Raw genomic sequence first — 12,452 nt, 5'->3', positions numbered from 1 at the left:
AATCCGTGCGCACGCTTTAGCAATCCGTTCCCACGGGTTTTAAACTGTACTCACGGATTTGTGGCCCCGATCAGTAGAAACAGTATAAGCTGTTTACGTCATAATACTTAAAATAGTAATTATTATTTTAATTTATAGGCTAAATAAATGAGTGCACAAATGTGTTTGTTCATTCTTAACATGCAGACTCATTTTGGTGATTTTATGATAATCTTTTTACTCAGAGTTAGATGCATGCTTCACTGTTAATGTAATTATTAAATATGAAATATATTAGGCTACATTACTTTTTACCTTCTCCTCTCCAAAACTCGTTTTTTTTTTTTTTAATTCAGGTAATTTTATATTTTGAAAAATATTATATAAAACAAAGCCGTTTGAACAGCGCTCTTCACTTATTATTTTATTTTGGTACCATGACCGCACTTACAAAACAGGCTTCTTTTTATCGTTTATTTTACATTATAACCAATAGGTTAAAACACATGATGTTTTGGCAGCTAATCTATTGGTGATTAATATAAAATAAAGCTAAAAACTCTGTTTTGTCAGTGTTGCATAGTCTCATATAGCCTACTGCATAGGCGTAATTCTATGGGGGGACAGGGGGACACGTCCCCCCCAATATTCAAAGAAGGACAATTTGTCCCCCCCAATATTTGATCATACTGTATGATTATGCGGGCAATATCGATGTGATTGCAAATACGTCTTTCTTTCCAGCTCCGAAAATATAAAATCCCGGCCGGTCCATTTCCCAAATCCATTCGACTGGCCTTACACTATACATTAACAAAACCTGATCCATGTCATGTTTTCCCCTATACCTTTAGTAGCTCGTGCACCGCCACCGTCAGTGAGCAAGGAAAAAACAAACAGAAGAAGAGCGCGAAATCTGACAGACATTTGGCAGAAATTGGCACATATCTATGAATGGTGTTTTTGGCTGACATAATCCCTTAGATAACGACCAGGTGAATTTCACTAGAATTTCGAATTGTAGAATTTGTAAATTTCGACTGTAATATTATACAGCTTGTATGAATGGGTCTATTGACAAGCTAGCCGACAGCTAGCTAACGTTACTGTATAACGTTACACGCTAGCATGTAGCCTGGCTTTAAAGCAAACTGGGATAGCGGTCAGTGACAGGCTTGTCAAATCTACTGTACCAAACCCAGTTTTTACAGCTAACGTTAGCGTTTTGAGCCACGGTCCTGTTCTCTGAATTGGGTTTATCTAGCAAGTTATTTTAGAGTCCTGCCATTTGTTCTTTCTTACTTCACCATTTTCATCGCTTGGAATTGCGTTGCTGTTATATTTCATAGTAGTGGCCAAAAATGAACAAGAGAAAGACTGCAGCAGCTGACATCCGTAATTTCTTTGGAAAGAAAAAGAAAGTACGTTTCTGGAGATTTTAGGCATTTTTAACAGAGAAGTGAGAAGTAATTAATTTAATGTTCTAAGGTACCGGACAGCATGACATTAATAGCTCTTAACCCTTGTATGGTGTTCGGGTCTGTAGGACCTTTACTCTGTCCTCCTCCTGTCAGGCCTTGCTGTTATGTGTGTGTGTGTGTGTGTGTGTGTGTGTGTGTGTGTGTGTGTGTTCTTGTATAGTATATGGTTTATGAGGACACAAATGTGTATAATGACTTGGGTATTACAACGTAAACATGGTTTATGAGGACATCTGTGTCCTCTTAAACCAAACGGCTAAAAAACATACTAAATGGTGTTTTTTGAACTTCAAAAAAGGCCAAAAGTTTTCTGTGATTGGTAGGTTTAGGGGTAGGGTTAGTGTAGGGGCATTGATTATACAGTTTGTACATTTGTAAAACCATTACGCCTATGGAGATTCCCTGTATGAACCACATATCTGTGTGTGTGTGTGTGTGTGTGCATGTGAGAGAGAGGTTGTGTGTAAGTGTGAGAGAGTGTGAGTGCAAATGTGAGTTTTGTTTCTACCCCTGCCGTTCCCGCACAAGGTTACAATTCTTAAATGTGATCTAACAAAGCTAGAGAGGAAATATTAACCATAAATGCTGTTTCTATCGCTTGTAATTGGGATGAAGTAGCCTAAATATCTGTTGAGTATTTTAACATAAATTGGTTGATTATGTTGAATTAAAAACCCCAAAATGCAGCGGGTCCACCAGACCCACAAACACTGGCTGAATAACAAAAATATGAACACCACACAAGGGTTAACTCACATTCATTGTGAGTGAATGTAACATTATAGGGTAAGATGTGGTAACAAGCCGCCCCTTAGAACAATGTTTAATTACTGAAACAAAAAAGCAAAGTTTAGAGGAAATAAAACATGTGGATCATGGCCATTCTTATGAGAATTATGAAGGGAAAAAGATGTTTAGATTTTTAGAAAATGTGATTTTTTTTTTAAAGTATAGAACAAAATAAGATATTTTGAAAAATGTCTGTAACCAAACAGTTGATGGACCCCATTGACCTATGGAAGTCAGTGGGGTCCATCAACTGTTTGGTTACAGACATTTTTCAAAATATCTTCTTTTGTGTTCAGCAGAAGAAAGAAATTCTTACAGGTTTTAAAAAAACTTGAGGGTGAGTAAATGATGACAGAATTTTCATTTTTGGGTGAACTATCCCTTTAAATTCAGCTTTGTGACTTAATAGCATGTATGCTGATGCTGTAATCATTACAGGGTGAGTATACGTTGGTTTGACGATCAGATGTAATAAAATTCCTTGTTGTGTTATACAATTACAAACATTTGGACTCTGGCTTTTTTTTTTTATTTATTTATTTATTTTTTATATGTGTGCATGCGCAAACACAAAAAGTCCCACAGCTGTCCCCCCCAATGTGTGATTGACAATTTCGCCCTTGGCCTACTGAGAAATAAAGTTTAATAAATGCAAAACAATGCATCCAGCATATAAACAGGTGTCCTGGTTGAATTTGGGGGCGGGGCCACAAATCCGTGAGAGCAGTTTACAAACTGTGGGAACGGATTGCGAAAGCGTGCGCACGGATTATGAATTTGTGGGTACGGATTCAAAATCCGAGGGTACGGTTTACAAAATCTGAGCGCACGGTTTGTTAATCCGTGGGCACGAATTGTTAAACTGAGGGAACAGTTTAAGAATTCGTGAGAACGGTTTATAAACTGAGGGAACGAATTGCAAAACCGTCCCCACGGATTAATTATTTTTCTTCTACAGGTGACGTAAGGGGCTCCGTAATATAGTGTCCTGCACCCACTAGTAAAGAAATATCAAAAATGATATCTGGTGTGTGAATTGTATAATTATATGTTCCTTAACCCAGAATATTCCTTTGATCTGTTTTAAGCCAAGAAAAGGACAAAAAAATAATTAAAATTAGGCATGTTGCACTCAAAGGTATGCTAACCTTCATGGAGTGTCTATGCAGTGTAGAGAAAAAAAAATGTATGGTAAAGTTTTGTTTTGTTTGTTTTTTCTAAAAGCACTTCAAAAGCAGAAGCCTAGAATAGCTTTGCAAAATAATGCAGGTTTCACTTGAAACCTGTGGTCACAACTCCCTGTTGTTATGATGGTGCCATGGCAATCCCTGATAGGAATCCTAATGGGGTTTACCTACATTTGCACCACACCCAGTTACAATGACAATCCACACACTCACCTGCTGGTGATCCCGATATGGGTGTGTATCTGTGAGCAGGAAAAAAAAAAAGAAGAAGCCGTTTTTACTTCACATGACTAATAACATTCAGTTCACCTCCCACACCTCAGGTTTGTCAAAACGCTCTTTGATCAGCAGTAATGTCACTGACAAAAGGCATATATAGAAAGGCAAGTACATAGTAAACAGAAACATACATAGAGCTATATAGATAGTATCGCTATTGAATGGCCCCATTTTAAAACAAAATCATAGTTGCTCTGTTGACTGCACTGTACAGTTATTCCAAATCCATGGAACCTCCGTGAAACATAGTATTACATTAATAAGAAAAGGAAAGGAAACTCAAACTGTACTTCCAATAAGGATTTCTTCACAAACCATGTGGTTAAATAAAATTCAAAGAAAGTTATAAAAACAAAGCCATGAGGCTTTTCAGGCTGTCATGCAATACCATCATTAAAAAAACTAACCACAACTTCCACTTCTAACATGTAGATTCATGACTTTTCATTAAAAAAAAAAAAAAAAATTGTGTTTGAGGACAGTAAAATTATGTGTCATATTAGTAACTGGGTTAATTTAAGTAAATCATTTTTGTTTGTGTTTGTGATGTCAATCGGACACAGGAAGGATACAGCGAGTAATACTTCGGCTGAAAAGATGAGTGTTTTCACACTAATGAGGTCAATCCTATTTATGTACCATCTGTACATTTACTTCCACTGAGCCAGAATGGTCAGGGCTGCTTTATCTCATTGCTCTAGTTCTTTCTCTTTCTCTGTTCTTTCCCTTACCCATGCAGATTCCCTATCCTTTCCACCCCTTTAATATTTAGTAACTACAGTGAATATTTCAAGAAAAACTAAAACGTGTGCAGATGTAAATACAACACCATTCAAAAGTGTAGGGGTTCAAATATTTTTAAACAAAGTCTCTTTTGTTCACCAAGGCTGCATTCATTGCTCATAATACAGTAAAAACAGTAACATTGTGAAATATTATAATTTAAAATAACTGTTTTCTACTTTAATGTGTTTTTAAATGTAATTTATTTCTGTGATGGCATCCCTTAGATGCCAAACATATTCTTTTTACCAACTGCTGAGTTACACTCTGGCTCACAGTCTGAACATTAACGCGATAGTTCACCCAAAAATGAAAATTCAGACCTTCATTCATCTTCTGAACACAAATTTTTTTATGAAATCCGTGAACTTTCTGACCCTGCATAGACAGCAATGCAACTACCGTTAAAGGCCCAGAAAGGCAGTAAGGACATGATTAAAAAATAGTCCATGTGATTCAATCATAATTTTATGGAGCTATGAGAATACTTTTTGTGTGCTTATCTTTCTAGGCCTGGGAATGTTATAGTTGCATTGTTGTCCATGCATCAATCATACCTCAAAAATGTCTTAATTTGTGTTCCAAATATGAACAAAAGTCTTATGGGTTTAGGACGACATGAAGCTGAGTAATGACAGAATTTATTATTATTTTTGAATAATAACTCTCTAAACGTATCCAGGATGCCTAATCCATTAGCCATACCCAAAATATTGTAGTCTAAAATGACATTTACTGTTGGCCTGTTAAACACTGCTTAAATCTCTGCACATAAATGACTCTGCATGCAGCAGATTTAATGTAACGTGTCAGAAACCAAAACTTTTTTCTTCCATGTTAGCATACATTTTTCAACTTTAATCCCTTCTCCGTCTTCCCCGAATTGTTCTCAACATGTTATATACCGCTCTTCTCTCTTACTATGGTACCTTTGTCTTTGGTTGTGTCTAATTACTGCCCTTAAATCCTCTTAGGTTCCCTGTGCTATTTTTGCATAGGAGCACAGAGTTGTCCAATGTATCTTGACTTAAGAAAGCTTCTTTGTGCCCTCCCCATGCACACTCAAAAAAGCATGACGGACAAGCTAATGGTGATAGTGACCACATAACAACTCAACGACGGGAGGCATTCGGACGGTAAAAAGGTGAGCAGACATTTATTGTCTATTCAGCTTCTGTTCTGGTTTGTTCTGTTTTACAGCTGTGAGTCACATTGTTATTTAATTCAAGCTTATAGTCTATTGAGTTTCATGCTTAGGTGCATCTTTTCCTGTTTGCTCTGTTTTGCTTAACTGTTAACTGTTATTTAACTGAAGCCAATGTAACCATAGACCTGGATATACTTTTGATGAGCTGTGATGTTACAGCCGAATGGATTGCTTGAAACAAAGTCTACTTTGATTTGATTTGCATGCAAAAGTTACAACATCATTCCTGTTTTTCAATGAATCTAACACAAACCTTGGAGCTGGCATTTTTAAGTGGGTTGTTCAGATACATTTAGATAGCGGTAGTGTTGTCTACGGTATGTTTATCTCAGAAAACTATGCAAACGTGCATGCCGTGTTTATCATCTTGCATGATTCAACAAGACTTCAAGATTCGAATGAAAAACATTCAAAAAGACTCATACGTGGTTAAATATGAAAACATTGTTTTGTATTTTTTAAGCAAACTGAAATGGAAGACTGATCTGAGTGCACAAACCAATCATCAAAGTTTAAAAGAGATAACAATGAAAACTGAAGCAACCTCCAAAGCTGTCACAGGAGTTTAGCGGTTGCCATCTGAGCTAAAGCATTGCATCATAGCTGTAATCTCAATTAGCGATCAGTGATTTACTGAGAGTAGTGAAAGGTACAGATGCTGGAGGGGGTGTGAGGTCAGAGGCTAGCGGAGCAAAATGAAGCTCTAGTGAGCTCTAGTATTAAACTGCTAATCTGCTGCAGTTTGTTCATGAGCTTATCTGATCTCAGTCTCAACCTCACACGAAAAAGATCAGTGTAACGACTGACCTGAACATAACCAAATATGTTCTGCATTGTTCATTTTAACATAGTCATTAAGGTTGTCTGCAATAAAGTGTTATGCAAAGGCATTGGTATTGCTTCAAATGGAATCAAAGAAATGTTCATTAAAAAGAATTAAGAAGCAATTCAACTGAATCAAGATGATTTAAATTGAATGAAAATTGATGCATGTTAGAAATTATTTGAGGACAGCTCATTTGTAATTCCGTGACGTCATATCGACAACGCCCACTTGTGCAAACAAATTGGATCAAGGAGTAATCTGATCTTCTTACTCTTGATAAACCTAATATCTTCCAAGAAAGAGTGATCGGGTTCAGCGGCACAGAGACGCTGTCCACTTGCCAACATTTCAGTGCAGTTTTGATGCTAGAACTTGTTTGAATTAAATCAAGATTAAATATATCTAGACTTCCTGCAAAAGTAATGAAAAAACTAGATAGTTGTTCAGAGACATGCAGCTTTTGTTACTTTTGTTCAAACTAGGGCTGTGCGATACTGAATAAAAATGCAATATTCGATAACGAATACGAATACATGTGGAACTTAAAGTGCCACATGCTCAGATAAAACCGTTTTAGTCCGCTGTTACTGGGCCAATTCTGTGAACTTCCATAACAACCTTGTGTCATATAGTATATATACGGTTATTTATATGCATGTATGTAAGCTCATTCTGATTCTGATTCTAATATATCTATCATATTTCACTTTTTGTGAGAAGAAAGCACCCCTACTACTTCTGATAGTAAACAGTAGTGTTTTACTCTAGCATTTTAACATTAGTGTAATCATTTTAACATTAGTTTAGGAAGTGAATAATAAAAAGTAAAAGTAAAACACTGCTTAGTCTTCCCTCTATAAATTCAGTATGCACTGATTCTTATTTAAGCTACAAAAGTTATTTAGGCAAGAGCAGTGTGTGACTTTCTCTTTGTCTTTTGTTCATGGCCCCAAATATTACAAGCTGTAGCAATATGCATATTGCGGTAATTTTTATAAATTGCACAGCCCTAGTTCAAACTATTAAGAAAATTTTCATTTATTTGGACATATAGATGTGAGATGAAGATTTGACCTTTTTCCACAGATAATCAACTAATAAAAATGTCTGACAGAATCGTAGATGAGGAGCCAGTGACTGTAACTCACACAGGTCAGTATGGTCCTTATTGTCTGTGAGATTGTACAATGAACGTGTCGCAGGTTAGGTAAAGTGATATAATGTATCAAGACAGGGATCTCCAAACTCGGTTCTTAAAGGCCGGTGTCCTGCAGAGTTTAGCTCCAACTTGCCTTAACACACCTGCCTGGAAGTTTCTAGCATGCCTAGTAAAACCTTGATAAGCTGGTTCAGGTGTGTTTAATAGGGTTAGAGCTAAACTCCGTAGGACACCTTCCGGGACTTCCGGGCCCCTGTATTAAGAGCATGCAGAATGAGGACAAAAAGGGTTTCCCAAATTGGATTTTGCAAATTGATGAAAAGCAATTAATTAATTGAATCATAATATTTAAATAAATCCAATTAAAATAAAACACTTATTAAATCCATGAAATATTTTATTTGTTTACCTGCTTGTCATATGGCTATTTACCAACATCAGAGAACCATGTGCATGAAGCGAATGTGTTGGATGACTGAAGTGAACTTAACTTTAAAACGCAGGGGTCATTTCAAGAAACAATTTTAGGTCAAAGGAGTTTTCCTGAGTGGGATTCCTTGCATTATGGTTGCCAGCTTCCCATTGTGAACAACATATTGTTTCTGTAGATAAATAAGAGTAAAGAATAGTACACATAAATAAGAGATAAAGAAGAGTACACATATTCAACCCTGAGATAGCAGCAGGAATTTTGAGGCCTGAGTATAATTTTAATTACTGAACAATTTGAAGAGGGATCATACAAAATGCATGTTATTTTTATCTAGTACTGACCTAAATAAGATATTTCACATAAAAGATATTTACATATAGCCCACAAGAGAAAATAATAAATAAAGTTGAATTTATAAAAATGACCCCGTTCAAACGTTTACATATGCTTGGTTCATAATACTGTGTTGTTACCTGAATGATCCACAGCTGTGTTTTTTTTTTTTTTTTTGTCTCTTGTTTGTCCTGAACAGTTAAACTGCCTGCTGTTCTTAAGAAAAATCCTTCAGGTCCCACAAATTCTATATGATATTTAGGTAAAATAAAATAAAAATGTACACATCTTCATTTAGTTCAAAAGTTTTCACCCTCCTTAATGTGTTGTGTTTCCTTCTGAAGCATAAGTGAACATTTGAATCTTTTGTAATAAGTGTAATTAAGTATCAAGTGTATATGTAAACTTTTGAATGGGGTCATTTTTATAAATTCAACTATTATTTTCTCTTGTGGAATATATGTAAACGTCTTTTATGTGAAATGTCTTATTCAGGTCAGTACTAAATGAAAAAATAACATGCATTTTGTATGATCCCTCTTATTTTGGTAAAATAATTAACATTTTTGCAGACTCTTCAATGTGTATGTAAACTTTTGACCTCAACTGTAGTCTAATGTTGAATTTTGAGTTGTGATAACCAATCACAGTATACAGTACAGTATATTGATATAATTCACTCATCTGTTTATTCACTTATGGTATTTTCCACTCTAACTATCTCTAGGACCAAAAGGTGTCATCAATGATTGGCGTAAATTTAAACTGGAAAGTATGGACCAGGAGGCTCTGCCTCCCGGCAAGAGAGAGCTGTTAAGACAGATGTCATCCCCCCACAAACCCAGAGACTCCTGTGTGGGTGGATTCAATCGCAAGGTTGCATATTTTTAACCATAATTTCAACATAAGCATTTGCTCTTTGAAGAAAAACATGATTTAATAGTTTGAGTTTCAAATTTAAATCCAAATTTAACTCTGCATTGGCCTTAAAAGTTTTGAATTTCCCTGCTTCTTTTTCACTTCCCAGATGAGTGCTCAGGAATACGAGCTGATAAAGGAAGATGATGAGAAAAGTCTCCGTAAGTACCGCAAGCAGTGCATGCAGGAGATGCACGAGCGCCTGAGCTTCGGGCCCAAATTTGAGGGCGTGTATGACCTTGACAGTGGCGAGGCCTTTCTGGAGGTCATTGAGAAGGAGCACCGGCTCACAGTGGTGGTGGTGCACATCTACAAAGATGGAGTGCAGGGATGCGAGGCACTTAACAGTTGCATGGATTGCCTGGCCACAGAATATCCTAGCGTTAAATTCTGCCGCATTGGTGCAGCCGCCACTGGAGCTGGCGAGCGTTTCTCAGATGACGTGCTGCCTGCTTTGTTAGTGTACAAGGCTGGAGAGCTTCTGGGGAACTTCCTGGCTGTTACACAGCATTTCAGCGAGGAGTTCTTTGCTACTGACGTGGAGGCCTTTCTCAATGAGTATGGACTGCTGCCAGAGAAGGAATGTGGCCCTGAAGCTGAAGAAGATGAAGCAGATGTAGAGTGATGAAAGATGGCAGAGTGTAAGCATGGATGAAATGAATGGAAGGAATGTTTTTTTCTGAATAGGACAAGAATAAGTTGCATTATTCTTCCAGCTAAAATGATGAGATGCTTCTGTGTGCACACACAGCTCAGGGTAAAGACCTTCTTGAGCACAGTAGAGAAAACTACTGAATGATTTGTGCAGTACAACAAGGAATGGAATCAAGTTGAGAAAGATAATGAGGTATTATACCATATTATGTTTTCTCATATAAACAAATAGACAACTGCATATATATGAAATAGATATTTGGAATACATATACACATATTGTACATGTGATTGCATGTAGCCAAAGATGATGCAAATAAGAATGGTCCATGATCGATTTTAGTGCTCTTTCTTTAGAAGCAACACAACATTGTATTTTTAATGACTTCTACTTGTAAGTTGTAAATGGTTTCTTAAAGGAATAGTTCACCCAAAAATGAAAGATGTAATTTGTTTCTTGATCAAAACAGGTTTTGAGAAATTTAGCATTACATCACTTGCTCACCAATGGATACTCTGGAGTGAATGGGTGCCGTCAGAATGGGAGTTCATACAGCTAATAAAAACACCACAATAAACCAGTAATTCACACAACTGCGGTCTGTCAACTAACGTCTTGTGAAGTGAAATACAACATGTTTGTAAGAAATAAATCAAGGCATTTTAACTTTAAACCATACTCCATCATTCATAAAAATGCTTTTTTAGTGAAAAAATCCATCCCTTCTTGTCCTCTCATGTCAAAGACATCATCATAATCATAAAACATATTTGTTTAGAACTGTTTTGGACTGTTTATGCTTATAAACGGTGCTTGATCTGTGAATATTTCTCTCCTGATTCAGATGACTTTTCACTGGAAAAAGCAGTTAATTTACAGTATGGATTTTCGCAAGATGTGAAATACTTACCAATAAGTACATGTCACTGATGTTTCCAGCAGTAATAAACATTAGAGGCGGTAAAACAGTGAGCATTTGTTATCGTTTTTGTACCAGTTATGATTACAGCTCCGTATGTTTCACTTTCCAGACATAACAAGTTTGCAGCTAGCTCAGCTGGCAAGGAATTGGACTTAGAATGTGGAATCCTTGGGTACAAATCCTGTGAAAAACAAGACTCACAATGAAAGAGCAAAAAACTATGTTTTTATCAGCTGTTAGGACTGTCATTCTGATGGCACCCATTCACTGTAGAGTATCCATTGGTGAGCAAGTGATGTAATGCTAAATTTCTCCGAATCTGTTCTGATGAGGAAACAAACTCATCTACATCTTGGATGGCCTGAAGGTGAGTAATATGTCAGTAAATAAACAATACATTTATTTTTTGGGTAAACTGTTCCTTTAAACATGTGCATGATCACTTTAATGATTTTCGGCGCTTAAAAAATTGTGTGAGGTTGAAGATAAGCAGAATCCCGAGTAAAATGTGATTCTCTGATGGGGATGGTTTTAAACTACTTTTGGTTTGCATGCACAAGCTACTGTAAATTGGTTTGGTTTTTTTTTTTTTTGCATAAATCAGGAAATTTTGATGTGAACAGTATTTTTAGGCATACGTAAATAAATGCAAATAGACACAGTGAACATTTCCCCTGCCTGTACTGTAGATTTACTTTTAAAAAACAGCTATTACTTATACACATGCTTCACTTGCACACAAATTACATGTCACCCCTGAAAAAGGCATTTGAAGAACAGAATCAATCAAGAGAGCAATAAAGTAAAATTCCAGAGAATTTGCACCTTCCTTTAATGTGGTTTGAGAAGCGAGACGGCACTTGCTGAAACACAATCTCTGCAGCTGACTTTACTGTGACCTGCAAGTTCAAAAGTTCCATTCAGTATTAAAAGAATAGGTACTTATTGCACATTTGCTCATTTTCCAATCATTTCCCCCATAACTTGACATGTTCTAATTATGTATTTATGGGAATCATCCGTTGAGTTGAGTTAAGTAAGTGCAATGATGAGGATTTAGCTGAACTCCTGATGAACCACGAGTTTTGAAGAAGTGAGCCAGCAAAAGACATGCCACTGTTCCTGGCTACTAAAAATACTAAAAAAGCAAGGGCTTTTCAGTGATATTCTCTTGTTAGAGTGGATTTAAATCTGCTGTTGTCTTAAAATAGCTGATGTACCGTTCAGTTTAGCACTATCATGTCATCAGTAAGCTTAATCAGTGGCTATACGCCCACACCGTCATGCTTTTATGAGCAGTGTGTGTGTGATCTTATTTTTTGATCAGCTTAGTCTGGAATCTTATTACTGGATTTAAATCAATGATCAAAATACAGGCTGCCCCGACTGAAGCCTTTGTCATCATGCAGCATATATTTTTAGTCTAATCCAAAAATTTGCGTTTTTGAAAATGAATTATTGTAGAAATAAATATTGTAAATTACCTACTTAATTTGCACAT

At 36.4% G+C, this 12,452-nt stretch overlaps 1 protein-coding gene across 1 annotated transcript; it reads left to right on the top strand.

The window, feature by feature from the left end:
* The first annotated feature begins 5,550 nt into the window (after positions 1-5,550).
* pdcb (phosducin b) lies at positions 5,551-11,622 on the top strand. The gene is made up of 4 exons (XM_073817169.1): positions 5,551-5,642; positions 7,618-7,683; positions 9,184-9,332; positions 9,484-11,622. The coding sequence occupies exons 2-4, from the start codon at positions 7,635-7,637 to the stop codon at positions 9,997-9,999; spliced, it is 714 nt and encodes a 237-aa protein (XP_073673270.1). The 5' UTR covers positions 5,551-5,642; positions 7,618-7,634; the 3' UTR covers positions 10,000-11,622.
* The last annotated feature ends 830 nt before the right edge of the window (positions 11,623-12,452 follow it).

Source organism: Garra rufa, chromosome 13, assembly GCF_049309525.1.
Source record: "Garra rufa chromosome 13, GarRuf1.0, whole genome shotgun sequence".
NCBI lineage: Eukaryota > Metazoa > Chordata > Actinopteri > Cypriniformes > Cyprinidae > Garra > Garra rufa.
This window is presented reverse-complemented; position numbering and strand designations above follow the sequence as displayed.